At 54.0% G+C, this 14,695-nt stretch overlaps 1 protein-coding gene across 1 annotated transcript in view; it reads left to right on the top strand.

Annotated features, from left to right (window-relative positions):
- Positions 1–14,340, top strand: part of ZDHHC8 (zinc finger DHHC-type palmitoyltransferase 8) — a 60,567-nt gene extending 46,227 nt beyond the window's left edge. The window contains exons 4-12 of the mRNA XM_044656595.1: positions 405–577; positions 1,161–1,263; positions 2,185–2,276; positions 3,126–3,154; positions 3,863–4,020; positions 4,525–4,633; positions 5,383–5,492; positions 5,977–7,013; positions 12,296–14,340. Of these exons, the coding sequence (XP_044512530.1) occupies positions 405–577; positions 1,161–1,263; positions 2,185–2,276; positions 3,126–3,154; positions 3,863–4,020; positions 4,525–4,633; positions 5,383–5,492; positions 5,977–7,013; positions 12,296–12,467 (1,983 nt within the window). The 3' untranslated portion in view covers positions 12,468–14,340. The remainder of the gene's footprint in view (positions 1–404; positions 578–1,160; positions 1,264–2,184; positions 2,277–3,125; positions 3,155–3,862; positions 4,021–4,524; positions 4,634–5,382; positions 5,493–5,976; positions 7,014–12,295) is intronic.
- Positions 14,341–14,695: the final 355 nt, after the last annotated feature.

Consider the following 14,695-nt stretch of genomic DNA (forward strand, 5'->3'; position numbering starts at 1 on the left):
ACCCCTATCACTTAACATCTTTTTCAGTTTCTTCTTCTTCTTCTTCTTCTTCTTCTTCTTCTTCTTCTTCTTCTTCTTCTTCTTCCTTCTCTCTCTCTTCCTCTTTCCCCTTTTTTTGTCTCTATCTGTCTCTGTCTCTCTTCTCTCTCTTTCCCTCCCTCCCTCCCTGTCTGTCTCTCTCTTCCTCGTTCCCTTTTTTCTGTCTCTATCTCTCTATCTGTCTGGCTCTCTTCTTTCTCTTCCCCCTCCCTGTCTCTCTCTCTCTCTCTCTCCTCTTCCTTTCTCCTTCTTTCTCTCTTTCTCTCTGTGTCTGTGTCTGTCACTTTCTCTCTCTCTCAAATCTGTCTCTCTGTCTCTGTCTCTATCTTTCTCCACCCCCACCCCCCCCTCCCCACCCCCCACAGGACTTTGACCATCACTGCCCCTGGGTCAACAATTGCATCGGGAGACGCAACTACAGATATTTCTTCCTCTTTTTACTGTCGCTTAGTGCCCACATGGTGGGCGTGTTTGCCTTTGGAATGGTCTTTGTCCTCCACCACCCTGACCAGCTGGGGGCAGCCCACACAGCCATCACGTATCCTGCCTGCCTCACTTCTTTCTCCCAGAACTCCCTTCCTTTGCCTGTCTCTTGCCCCCTCCTCTGTTCTGCCTCCTCCCCTTTGCCATCCTCCCCTCCCTCCTCTTTCCTTCTCTCCCTTCCTTTTTTTCTTCCTGCATCTTTCTTTCCTTCTTCCCATCCTCTTTTCCTTTCTTCTTCCTCTCATTTCCTTTGCCTCTTTCCTCCCCCACTCTTTGTCCTCTTCCTTCTATTCCTCCTTCGGTTCCCTTCTTCCTTCCTCCCACTCCTCCTTTTCTTCCCAAAGAGGGTGGGGGAGTTGGTCAAGGATAACTGTGAGACACTGGCCTCTGAGAACTCTGGAGATGACAACTCCTGCCCGGGCCAAATCATAGTATTCCTCTCCAGGTAATGGGTCCAGTAACCTTCCTCCCCTCGTCTTGCCCCAGTGTATACTGGGAGAAGCTGGATCCCAACCCAGGGGAAGCAAGGAGAACTTGGGCTCCAAGTTTTTCCAAGGCTCTGGCCTTAGTCCTTGTTTTTGGTGTTTCCCACCTACTGGACTCTCTTCCCCAGTGATGTTTGCCTTAACACCTCCCAGAATGGCCGTCATGTGTGTGGCTGGCCTCTTCTTCATTCCTGTCATCGGCCTCACTGGCTTCCACATTGTCCTGGTGGCTCGGGGCCGTACCACCAATGAGCAGGTAGGGACCCAACCTTGCAGGAACCAGGGAAAAGGAGGGGTGGTCCCAAGAGCAGGAAGTGGGGGGTGTGGACTTAGCTCACGTTAGAGGAGTGGTTGTAAAGCAGTCTGCCTAGTTCAGTGGAAACTAGCCTGGATTTGGAGGTAAGAGCCCAGTATTCAAGTCCTGTCTCTCAGGAGCCCGGGGATCATGGGCGGGTCTTCCCCCGACCCCGACCCCTTAGCTTATTCTGTAAGAGGAGGATAAAAATCTCAGCATATACTTTCTCAAGTGGCTGTTATTAGGAAAGCACTTTGCGGACCAAAGCATTAGATAAATGGACACTATGCTTGTGGCAAGTTATCTGGCCTAGCAGTCTGGTTGGATAGTCATACTGTGGGGCTCTTCCCTCTAAGTTACCCATCTATAAAACTAGTGTAAATAATCCTAGTTTGCCACAGGTTTCCTTGAGGACTGGTCCCCTTCCATTTTGCACACTTTGCACCCTGGTCTCTGGGGATCCCCGAAGGGGCCTGTGCCCCCCCTGCCACACTTCATCATCAGAAAGATCCTCAGCCCTGGAGTTCAAATCTCACCTCTGTTAATCACTTCATGTGTTACTCTAGTGGGCACACCAGTTCCTCACCACGCATGCACCTGTTCCTTTGTAAAATGAGGGGGTTAGACCAGATCACCTCTGAGTTCTTTTCCAGCTTAAGCTCTGGCCTCCCTCTGATGGTGATCAGTGTTTGCTTGCATTTCTTGGTGCAAAGTTATCAAGAGCTTTTTAGACATCTCATTTGATCCTCCCAAATGCCCTGGGAGGGAGGTGCCAGGATTATTCCCATTTTACAGATGAAGAAACAAACTGGGTCTCAGAGAAATGAAACAGCAGACTCAGGGCTAATGGGTTGGGGGGTGGGATGGTGAATCTTTTTACAGGTGACGGGCAAATTCCGTGGAGGCGTTAACCCATTCACTCGAGGATGCTATGGAAATGTAGAGCATGTACTATGTAGCCCACTGGCACCCAGGTAAGGTGGAATTCTGTGTGTGTTGGGGGGAGGGGGTGTCTTATAGGCAAAGGGCATCTGTTGATCTGTGCCCTTTGGATCCCCACTGTTGGAGGCTGGCAGTTCTGTGCCTTCTAAAGAACATTGGATTTAGAATCTGAGGATCTAGTTTCAGATCCTGGTTCTGCCATTTATTAATTGGTCTAGGTCAGTGATGATGAATCTTTTAGAGACCGAATGCCCAAACTGTACCCTCATGCCACATGTGAGCTGCCCCCTTAACCCAGACAGGGGAGAGAGGAAGTGCTCCCATTGGGCTGCTGGGCAGAGGGATGGGTGATGTGAAAAAATGTCCTTAGGCACGGTGGAGAGGAGGAAGGGAGCAGCCCCCTCTGGCACACACACCATAGGATTGCCAACATGGGTCATGAGGAAAGAGCATTGGCTCTAGAACTGGGGATCCTAGATTCAAATCCTGAATGTAATACCTACTACCTGTGTGACCTGAGGCAAATCACTTCTTATTCTCTCGTTGCCTCAGTTTACTCTTCTATAAAATGGAGTGGTTAAACTTAGTGGGCTCTGAGAGATCTTGTCATACTGGCCAGCAATGACTAATGATGGCCCCTGTGCCTGTGGACCAGTGAGAGCGTGGCTATCTCTGGGACTGAATTCCTGTCCCCTAACCCCCAACTAACTACTCCCTACCCTCAGCTCTCCTCTCAGCCCCGGCCTTGGGGGACACTTCCCTTCTCCCTCAGGCTGGGCTGCAGGGAGCAGCGGGAAAGGCAGATCTCCATTGTCCTGGAAGATGTGGAAGGCTTCCTTCCTCTCCATGAGGTGCCCCCTTGCAGAACACTGATGATCAAGCAGAGACTCTCTGCCGGCCCAGGGTTCTGGCTGCCCATTCCTCTCTTTTCTCCTGGTTTTCCTCTCTTTTTTCCATCTTTCTTGTTCCTCTCTTCTCCTTCCCCTTCCCACTCTTCCCTCTCATCCTCCTTTCTCTTCCTCCCTCCTGTTCCTCCTTTCCTTTCCCCCCACTTCTTCCTCCTGCCACTCTCCATCTTTTCTTTTTTCCTTTATCTTCTGATTTTCTTCCCCTGTTTTCTTCCTCTTCTTAACATAGAAAAAACTCGAGGTAGAATTAGACAGTACATATATTCGTGTCCCAGTTCTGCCTTTATGGCTTTGGACAGGCCATTTCCTCCATCTTGGTCTAAGATTCCTACACTGGGAGAGAAAGAAAGGAAGACAATGATCTAAGCAAGATCCTCAAAGACCATCTAAGACCAATCCCTTCATTTTGTGGAGAAGAATCATGGAAGTAGTCAGGTTGCAGTGGAAAGCATGCTGAATTCAGTCATGAGATCTGAGTTCAAATCTTGTCCCTGCTGTTTACTACCTGCTGACTTTGGGCAAATCCTTGAGTCACGGTGCCCTCAACTGTAAAGGGAAGGACTTGGACTTGAAGAGTCCCCTCCGGCCAGCTCTGCTGTTAGGATTCCGGGACCCGGAGGAGGCCCCTTTTAGCTCTAAATCCTAGGAACCCATCATCAGCCTTCCCTGGGCACAGCTCTGTAGAAGGCGGTGGGTAGGGGCCATTCCAGTGAGTCTTCTCCCCGACACCCCCAGATATGTGGCAGAGCCCAAGCTGAAGCTGGCGGTGAGCGTGAAGCCCCCCTTTCTGCGCCCTGATCTCTCCGACAGGCAGGTCTCGGTGAAAGTCAGTGACAACGGAATCCAGGCCAGCTTGAGCCGCAGCAAGGTGAGGCAGGGTCCAGGCCTGTCCCCTGGGGCCTGAGAGGGGAAGCTCAGTAGCTGGTGGGGGAAAGGAAGTCTGAGACCTGGGGTTCAGGCTGCTGTGACCCTGGGCAGGACACTTCCTTTTAGTGAAACTTAGTTTTCTCATCTGTAAAAGAAGTGAGAATAGCTACAGCTTGCTTTCCCAAAGGGCTGCTGTGAGCATCCCCTGGGATAAGGGTGGATGCCCATTCCTCTTTTGAGACCAGGATGCAAGGAGTAGAGGCCAGAGAGGCCGGGGTTGAAGGGTCATTAAGGCAAGTCTACTGGGGGGTGGAGGTGGAGGAGAATGCCAGCACTCACAACCAAAGCCCAAGGGATGTCAGGTGAAGCTGGGGTGGGGACGGAAGGTCCAGGGAAGGTGGGGACCTTCTCAGGTAGCCCACTACCCCCATAAGTTTTTCAGTGGGGAGGGCAAAGGGATGGGGGGGTCTGGATGGGACCTCTGACCACTAACCCTCTGCTTTAGTCCAAGATCAGTCTGGGAGGGCTGGATGAAAAGTCCCTGGACCTCCAGCCTCCCCTGCCCCCCAAGGGAGAGCCCGGCAAGTATACTGAGCTTCAGGGGAGCAGTGATGGTGAGTAAGGCTGTGCAGACTCTGCCAGGGCCAAGTCAGCTCTTTGGGGGACATGATAGGTATGAAGGGAGGGAAAAGGGAAGAAGGAAGGAAGGGAGGGAGGGAGGAGGGAAGAAAGGAGGGAGAGAGGGAAGAAGGAAGGGAAGAAGGATGGAAAGAAGGAAGGAAGGGAGGAAGGAAAGAAGGAAGGAAGGGAGGAAGAAGGAGGGAAGGAAGAAAGGAGGAAAGGAGGAAGGAAGGGAGGGAGGTGGGAGGAAGAGAGGAAAGAAGAGATGGAAGGAAGAAAGGAAGGAAGAAGCAAAGGAAGGGCTGAAGGAAGGAAGGAAAGAAGGGATGGAAGGAAGGAGAGAGGGAAGAAGGAAGGGGGAAAAGGATGAGAGGAGGGATGGAAGGAAGGAAAGAAGGCAGAAAGGAAAAAAAGAAAGGAGGGAGGGAAGGAAAGAAGGAGAAGAAAGATATGGAGAAGAAAGGAGGAGAAAGAGGAGAAGAAAGGGAGACTAAGGAGAAGGGAGGATGGAGAGAACCTGTGGAGTAATGAGGTCAGTATTTGAGAAGCTGGGAGGCCAGGCTGTGCCCAGTCCTGTAGCATCCCCACTCGTGGTGCCAGCCTCTTGGCAGGCTGATTTCCTGATTCCCAGCTTCTCTGCCCTGTAGGGTTGTCACATTGGTATCCTTTTCGGGCCTCAATTCCTTGAGGCCCACGAGGACTCCTGACCTTGGTGGGTGAGTCTGTCTGTCTTTCTCCCCAGAGGGTGGCCTGTCCCCTAAGCTGACCAGCCCCCCAACTCCTGCCATGTATAAGTACCGGCCTGGCTTCACCAATAGTTCCAAGATTCACTACCACGCCACGGCAGACCAGGTGAGGAATTGCTCAGACTTTTCTGGGCTCCCCTCCTTGGAAAAATGGGGATGTCGGGGTGGGGAGGGGTCATCTCTGAGAACTTCCCATAGTACTTTGCCTGATCTTTGAAAATCATGGAGCCTTGGAGCCATGGAGCCTTGGAGCTGGGAGGTCTCCAGGGCTGGAAGGGGGTTCAGAACACGGGATGTCAGAGCTAGGAGAGTCCACAGAACAGAACATTAGACCTGAGAGGATGCTCCGAGGTTGTTCTGGCCCACCACGTCCCCCATGGAGAGGGAGAGCAGAGGAAAGGCGCCCACGGTCACTCGCCTCTCAGGTGGCAGAGCCTGGTTGGAGCTCTTTCCTCCAAGGCTGGGCCCTCTCCGCTCCCTGGCCCAGGCCGTCTTACGGGGAAGTGACCCATCACTTTGTAAACCGTTAGGTCCTGGGGGACGGGGCCCGGCCCAGGCTCTGAGCACCCCGTTGTGTCGTTGTCTCGTAGATCACCCTCCAGGATGGCAGCCTGGGGGAGGACGATGGTGGGACCCTGGACTACCAGTCGGAGCCCAATCTGGACCTTCCCGACTACCACCGGAGCGCCCTTCACAAGACGTATCAGTCGTCCCCCCTCCACATGGATTCGTATGCCGCCAACTCCCGCTCCCTGAGCCTGAAGTCAGCCAGCAGGCAGGGCATGGACCAGGTCGCCCTCCACTCTCTGAAACCCGAGAGAGCCCCCCCGACCCCGTACAAGACCATCTTTTCTCCCAACTCCCTGTCCAACCGCAACAGCAGCCTCTCTTACGACAGCCTGTTGAACCCCATGTCGCCGGTAGGCCGCAAGTGTCCGGCCCACTCGGTGGTCAGCTCGGCGGGCTACCACTCGCCCTACCTATCAGCCAAGATGTGCCACCTGCGCGGGGGGGAGCTGCAGCGCCCGGGGCCCCGCAGCTTCAGCCCCGTTCTGGGTGGGGGCGCCCCCACTTCACACCCCCGGGACCCTTCGCCCGTCCGCTACGACAACCTCTCCAAGACCATCATGGCCTCCATCCAGGAGCGCAAAGAGATAGAGGAGCGAGAGAAGCTGCTGCACTCACACCCGGACTCGGTGTTCGGCGACTCCGGCGTCTATGACACCCCCAGCTCCTACAGCCTGCAGCAGGTCAGCACACTGTCCTCGGACGACCCCCGCAGCCTGGCCCTGCCCTGCGGCTCCCGGGAGAACCTGACGGCGGCCACCAGTGGCTTCGGCTCCAGGAACCCCATGCTCCAGTCGTCTCTGTCCTCCCTGTCGGGGGTCATGGCGCGCGCCCCGAGGACTTCCACCACCTCCCTCCAGGCTGACTTGGCCAATAATAACATTCAGAGCCACCAGACACTGCAGGGCCGGGGAACCGGTGGCCCCTACATGTCCCCAGCCCACCAGGTCCCATCTTCCCCCTCGGGGATGCCGCGGTCACCTTCCTATGGCGGCCCCAAGGCGGTCTCCTTTATTAATACTGTGGAAATCACAGAGCCGCCCCCTCTAGGAGTTCAAAGGTAAGTATTGGCTGGGGTCCTCGAGGAGGGCTCTCCTCTTCTCTGCCCCTGCTTCCTCCATGGGCCCCGCCTCCCCCAGACCTGGCTTTGGCTCTGGAGTGGACCGTCCACTCTAGGCCCCTCGGTGGGAGTCGATGCCGATGCCCCGAGTCCTCTGGGGAACCCTGGCCCCATGGCCGCTGAGTGCTCAGGACCTTAGTCTGATTTGCTCTGTGGGCCCCGGGCCCTGCCTAGCTCAGCACCCCGAAGGGCCTCCCTGCGGTACACCTGAGCCCTATCCATCTGTGCCTTCTGCTGCTGATGCCTCCCTCCTTTTCTCTCTCCCTCTGCCACCCCCTCCAGACCGTGCTGTGTCTGGGGTCTCTTCACAAGGAAAAGGGAGCCTGATACCTCAGAAATACCATCCAAGTGTGAGGCCGGCAGGGAAGTCAGAGATTTCCCCCAGACCAGACTGGACAGCTCACCACCCTCACTCCTCTGTCCCCCAATTCTCCAAGCCTCTCCTCCCCTTCTCATTTACTGCCATGTTCATCCAGGCCTTAGTGAAGCCCAGGCAGAGCCTACCATGAAAAGTCTTCTCTTGTTCTCCGCCGCCCCTTCTTTTGAGGGGATCCTTGCAGTCAGGAGGACCTGGGGTCAGGTCCTGTTTCTGACCGCCTCTGACTGTGTGACCTGGGCCAGTCACTTCACATCTCAGTGCCCCGGAGACTCTCTTAGATGAGCAGTTGTGGAACTGAGACCCACTAGTACTGGTGGAAGGAATTTCCCCAGTGAGTGTTCCCTATAGTGAGGAAATTCCCAGTCAGGCCATTTCTCTTCCTGATGAGAACATAAGTTGGTTCCGTGTCTCCATAAATCATAATAGAACCCCCTTAATCCTAATCTGATCACATACACACAAACAGACATACACATACACTCTGTCTCTGTCTGTCTGTCTGTCTCTCTTTCTCCCTCCCCAATACACATACTCTCTCACAGCACATACACATCTTTTTCCCAGAAGGAGACCTTCTCACTCCTTTCTGCCCTACCCTTTTCCAAAGCCAATTTTGGAAAGAAACAAAGTCCCTGAGATTCTGAAAGCTGGAACCTAAAAGGTGAGCATAGCACTGGGCTTAACTTTGCATCCCTTTTCCCTCCCATAAATTTCAATTCCGTAAACATTTATTAAGCACTTACTGTGTGCCAGGCACCATGCTAAATGCTGGGGATATAAAAAGATAGTTCCTGCCCTCAAAGAACTTCCAATCTGTTAGAGGAGACAACACACCAACAACTATATGAAGCAAATTGCATAGGAAATAGTTAACCGAGGAAACACACCAGAATTCAGAGGGGTTGGGGAAGGCTTCCTGTAGAAGATGGGATTTTAAGTTAGAAATTAAAGGAAGTCAAAAGCAGTCAGTAGTCAGAGCAGAAGAGGGAGACCATCCAGGCCTGGAGGGCAGCCAGAGAGAATGCCCAGAGTGGAGAGATGGAGGGTCCCCTTTGTGGAACAGCCAGGAGGTCAGGGTCACTGGATCAGAGAGTATGTGAGAAGATATAAGATATAAAAAGACTGGGAAGGGATCAGGGTTATCAGGAGCTTTGAAAGCTAAACAGAAGGTGTTGTGCTTGATTCTGGAGGCCATAGGGAGCCACTGGAGTTTACTGAGGAGGAGCGTGACATGGTGGGACCTGAGCTTTGGGAAAATCACTTTGGTGGATGGATGGAGAATGGACTGGAGTGGGGAGAGCCTTGAAGCAAGCAGACACCCCAGCAGCTATTGCCATAGTCCCAGTGTAAGGTGATGGGGGTCTACACGAGGCTGTATAGTGTCAAAGGAGAGGAGGGAGCATATTTGAGAAATAGTTGCAGAGGTAGAATTAATAGGCCTTGGTGCCATATTGGGTATTTCCATGAGAAGAGCCCGAGGGACTGGGAGGAGAGTATTGCTCTCTACACTAACAGAGGAAGGTAGGAGGTGAAGAGGGGAGTTTAGGGGGAAAGATGAGCAGTTACTTACCTGCAGTTCAAGAAGTCTGAAAGGCCATTGGAGATGTGAGATTGGAATCAGCAGCTTAGAGACGGCCATTAAGTCCATGGAAGCCGATGAGATTGCCCGAGTGAAGCAGAATAGATGGAGAAGAGAAGAGAGGCCAGACAGAGCCCTGAGAGGTACCTGTGGTTAGAATGTCTAGGCCGGAAGAGAATCCAGCAAAGGAGAGAGAGGAGGAGTGGGCAGAGAGGTAGGAGGAGAACTAGGAGAGAGGGGGGTGTCCTAAAAACCTCCAGAGAGAAGGGTATCAAAGAGGAGAGAATGAGAAGTAGCAGAGAAGTCGAGGATAAAGAGGACTGAGGAAGGGTCAACCGAGAGAATAGCACTAACTTCCAGAAAAACAGCTTTGGTGGAATCGAAGATCAGACACCAGACTGTAAGGGATTAAGAAGAGTGAGGAGAGAGTAGAAACACCTGTTGTGGGTGGCGTATTCGAATTTAGCTACAATGGAGGAAAGAGGTATAGAAAGATAGCTGGTGGAGATTCATGGACCAAGTCTTTTGTCTTGGTTTGTCTCCATGATGGAAACGTGGGCATGCTTGTAGGTAGTAGAGGAAGAGCCGATAGAGGGAAGGATTGAAGATAAGTGAGAGAATGGGAATGAGAGAGAAAGACGGGACGATGTGTTAGAGATGGGAGGCAATGGGACCACTTGGCCAGGAAGCTTGGACAGGCCAGCCAATGGTTTGCCTTGGTCAGGGGTAGGACCACTTCATCCTGTGAGATGGGGATGAAGGAGAAGAGAGTGGCAGGAGGCATATGAGGGAGAGGCCTCTAAAAGTGATTGGATGATAGAGGAGAGTCCCAGAAGCCCAAAGCTAGAGGCCCATAAAATCTCATCTGTACTTGAATAGTTCTCTCTACAATGTCTCTGACAAGAAGTCTTCTGATCTCTGCTTGGAGACCTCCAGTGCTGGGGAGCTCACTACCTCCTGAGGCAGCCTGTTTCCTTTTGGCATGTATCTCCTTAGTAAGCAGTATATTGTGTAGCATCAGTTTATCCCTCTGTAACTTCTCTTTCCCACCTTCCCATTGCTCTTAATTCTGCTCTCTGGGGCCAAGCAGAACAAGGCTGTTCCTCGTTTCCCCAAAAGGTCCTTGAACTTCCCCACCTCGGTCTTCCTTCCTGGGCAACCTTTTATCATCTCCAGAGCCTCAGTTTCCTCAGCAGTTTAACGAGAGGGCATGGACCGGATGGTCTCCGTGATGGCCTCCAGTTCTGGAGTTCTCATAGGATCAGAGTACCGGCTCCTTCCCCTGGTACCGGTGTGCCTTCCTCTCCCTTTTCCGTCCTGGTCGTGTTCCTTTGGATGGCACTTAGTAATTGCTGGTTGACTCACTGACTTTGGGCATACCAGCTCACGGGTGTCTGGCCTCGATAAGGAGGCGGCTCATCATTCAGGGATCCGCTGGAGGGAGTGCCTGGGGAGGACTGGGGAAGGGGATGCCTCCTGGGTGACTGTCTTCAACAAGAGAGATGGGGTTCATTCTGCCATCCTGGGAGGAAGGAAGGAAACTCAACGGTTAGAGCTCTCTAGCCAGAAACTAGGCTGCTAATGGCTCTGGGAGTCAAGGAAGCCTTGAGTTCAAATCCTGCCACTGACACTAGCTCTGTGACATTATAATGGGCAAGTCACTTAATCTCTTTCAACCTCAGTTTCCTTTATTTGTAAAATGGGGTTAATAACCGCATCTACCTCCTTCCAAGATTGTCGTAAGCTAGTAAGTGTACGTGAAGTTTCTGGCAAGCCTCCACATGCTGGAGCATAGCTAGTATACTCGGGAGTGATTTTTTACTCCCTTGAATGAATAATTCCTGTCTAGGATGATAGTCCTAGAGCCGGAAGGGGCCTCAGAGACCCTAGTCTAGCCTCCTCGTTTTACAGATGAGGGGAATCGAGACTTTCCCAAAGTTGCCAAAATAGGGGCAGGATTTGAACTCAGATCCTCTGACTCCAAGGCCAGCTCTCTTCCCCTGTTCTGGGAGGTCTCTCTTCAAGAAGAATTTTGTCATTCATCATAGAGGAGATTCTTGACCCGGGACTGGGGGTGTTGGGGAGGGTTTGGCCCGGAGACCCTCGAGGACTCTGCTCAGGGAGGAGACGTGGCTCTGAGGATCCTGGGAGGCTTCTGTCCTGAAGGGGGGGGGGGGACGGGAACTGCAGTGGGGCCTGATCTCTTGGGCTGCCCAGTCCTTGTGGCTGTGAACTCACCTGCCTGGCTGCCCCATGCAGTTCACTCGTGTGCCCACAGCTCCCTCTAGTGTTGGAGAGAAGGAGAACGCTTCTAGGCTTGAGCAGGAGAGTCGGCCTGGGCACCGATAGGAATCCTAGCCCTGGGCGTCCACAGGGACCTGCTCCAACCCCCTAGTTTTGTAGAGGTGGGAAATGAAGCTCCAGGCCCCTCAGGAACGTAGCCTCCAAGGCGAGATGGGAACCCAGCTTTGCCCTCTCTAGAGCCTACGTTCTGTCCACTTTGGGCAGACCCATTCCTTTCATCTTACAGGCAGGAAAAGAGAGGTCCAGGGAGGCAAGGAGGGACTCTTTCAAGGTCCAAGAGCCAGGCAGAGGCAAATACGGGGTTAGACGTCGTGAGAGCCTTGGAGATGATTGGATCCAGCTCCGTTTTAGAGAGATAGAAAGTGAGGTCCGGGAAGGGGGCGGTATTTGCTCAGGCTCCCCCAGCTCTTGAGGAGCAGAGTCAGAATTCAAACCCAGGTCCCCTCGCTCCAAACCCGACTCTTTTCCGCTGCCTCTTGGCCCTCCGCTTCCTTTCCTGGCATTCATTGCATCTTTTCTGCTAAAGCTCAACTTCTTCTTCCAATGCTCGCTCCCCCGGGACCCTGGAAAGGCAGCGGTCACTGGGTTTGACCAGGGAGCAGACCATGGCCATGACGGCCCCGGCCCCGTGCCCCTACTTTCTGGGAAGAAGAGGGTCCTCCCCAATTCCCCAGGATTCTGGCCCAAGGGGGCGGGATGAGATGTCGACCGTGGGTCCTGGAGCGTGTGGTCCTTGTCGCTGTCCTCCCCCCCGCCCCGTCTCGTCCTCTGTGCTTCCTGACCATGTCAGCTTGAGGTGTCCCGTCCCGGAGCCCTGGGGGAGAGGAGGGGAGAGGGGAGCGGGCTTTTGGCCAGGATGGGTCTGTCCCCGTGGCCTTGGCTGCTGGCGTGTTGTGTCAAGCCTTCGTGTGTTCACGTGTACGTGTGTGTGTGCGTGTGTGTGTGCTTCTTTTCCCACAGGGAGCATATGTTGCTGAAGACCCCTCAGAGTATTCTAAACGGACAGTCCAAAGGCCTTCCCAGACTGGGGCCTGGGGCCAGCACCCAGGGGGTGCCCGGAAGCCCTAGCAGACACACCAGTGTTAAGAAGGTGTCTGGAGTAGGGGGGACCACGTATGAAATTTCAGTGTGAAGAGGGAGCTTCACTCCATCCTGGCCTTGTGACCGACGGCACCCTGAAGACCGAAGACTAAGGAGGCACCGCCCGGGGGGCTGCCTGCTGTTTCCCCTGTTTTTCTCTCTCTTCTTCCCTCCGAACCCGCCTTCCTCAATGGCTCCCCTTGCCCCGCACCCCCAAGGGAATGGGATGGACGGTCTGGAGGACTGACTGGCTTGGGAGTCCCAGGAGAGCAGGTGCCCACGTGTGGGTCCATTCCAGAAGAGGCTGAGATCCTGGGCCGGATCTCTCTCGTGTCCCAGGGCACGCGGGCCTGGACATCATGCCGGCCGGCCTCTCGAGCGGCCCGAGCTTGTGGCCGTGGCCAGCGGAGCCCCCCGTTTACCGTGCTGCTCTGAAGATGGGTCCAAACAAAAACCTTTCTCATCCAACAAGTGCATGTCTGTGTCTCTGGGTTCTATAGTCCTTTCCCTAATGGCCTCAGTGGGTGACCGGAGGTGAGCGTAGGAGAAGGGCGGACCTTAGGATGGGCCGCAGGAAGACCCCCATTCGAAGAAGGCAGCTCGTCGGGCACGGGAAGGCCCCGTGTCTCTCCTTGTTCCTCAGCCCAGCCTCCATCCGAGGGCTCTCTCCGTGCCACCACCTAATGTGAGGAGTGTGAAGCAGCGGGGTTGTGTCCTGGCCTGCCCAATGGGGTTCCTTCTGCCACACCCCAAGAGTCGACTTGCCTACCACCTTCCTCATTCGGCCCCGTTTCTTTCTCTATTCACACGAGACTTTTTTCCCACATTGGACGGAGCTCATCCAGTCCACTCTGAGTTTTTCCAGATACCTCATAGGCTGGACCACAAAGATGGCGGTGGGAGTGATCCCACGCAGGATCCAAAGGAAATCCCTTTAGTTCTCATCGATGCTCCCTGTGCTCGGCTGACCAGCGTGTGAGAAAGAAGGCGCATCCCTCACCGAAACTATGCAGAAACTGCTTGCCAAGTGTGTGCCCGGGATGCCAGCCGGGTGCCCACCCCCAGCACAGTCTCGTGGCCCTCCCTAGCGAGCCCCTTGCATCAGGTCACGGGGGCTGAAGTGGTGACCACGCAGAGGGCAGAGGGGACGGAGGCGTGTCTGCAGGGATGAGGCGGCACCCACCCACCCGCCTCTGGTGATACCCTTCCCTGCACCTCTTAAGAATCCCGTCCCTTGCCTTGACGATAAAAAGGGAGAAGCCAAGGCTACAGAGGAGAGATGCCCCCGGACGCCTGCTGCTCTTGGCTCTGGGGGGAATGGAGGTCTGAACCACGTAGCCGGGTTTCGCTTGAACCAAGTCTCCTGGGGCCTTGCCTCAGCCCTTGAGATCCCCAGAATTCTTTGTGGTCTGACTGGCACGAAGATGCCAGCCGTTCATCTCAATCTTCCTGGAGCCGGCAGCCTCGGTGGACACTGGCCTGATACCAACATCTGCCAGAGGGCCCAAAGTTGCGGTATCCAGAACCACTGGCGGGCACCCAGATGCTTCAGTGAACCCCCCCTCGGCTTGGCACTTGAAAACCCCCAACTTCCTGTTGCTATTAACGAGTTGCCTTTTCCCCAGCCTTGGTGGTTGTTGTTTTTTTTTCCCCCCATTACGTTTAGCTTCACAAGTTTGCCCTCCTTCCTTCCCCAAACTCCTCGGTTTCTCAGCTTTGAGAAAGGGGAGAATGGCGGTCCCCTCTGTATTTGCCAAATCCTCCTGTGCCATGTGTGACAAAGAGGGATGTGTGTGGATTTTTCCAGGATGAGTAGCAATAGTGTGGATCCCGCAGCCCTCTGTCCGTGGGTGCCTGTCCCCGGCTCCCTCGTCCTCCCCAAGCAAATGACTCTGTCGTCTCCGTTCTCTGGTCTTTTAGAATTTGTCACTTGTCCATGCCTTGTATTAACTGTATAATGTTGGGGTGGGGGGGACTGTGCTTATGGCTGTGGGGAGATGTTTCGATGTGAAGCCTTAACTTTTCTGTGTTTCTATTGCTGGGAGGGTTGATGTAAATGGAAACCGTTAGTGAATTAGCCTTGAGAATCCTAGATCTGTGGGCTGGCCCTGATCTCTTTAGATCCCCCCAAACCCAGAGCCCAGTTTTGGCCATTAAGATCCTTTTGGTGGTGAATCGGCCCTATCGGGAGTTTGGGCCAAGGTGGTGCTCAGATCTGCCCCCAGGAGAAGTGCATTTCCATCATTCGCTTCCGTGGGAGTTGACTTAGGATTTCTTTTT

This window comes from Gracilinanus agilis, chromosome 1 (genome assembly GCF_016433145.1).
Source record: "Gracilinanus agilis isolate LMUSP501 chromosome 1, AgileGrace, whole genome shotgun sequence".
NCBI lineage: Eukaryota > Metazoa > Chordata > Mammalia > Didelphimorphia > Didelphidae > Gracilinanus > Gracilinanus agilis.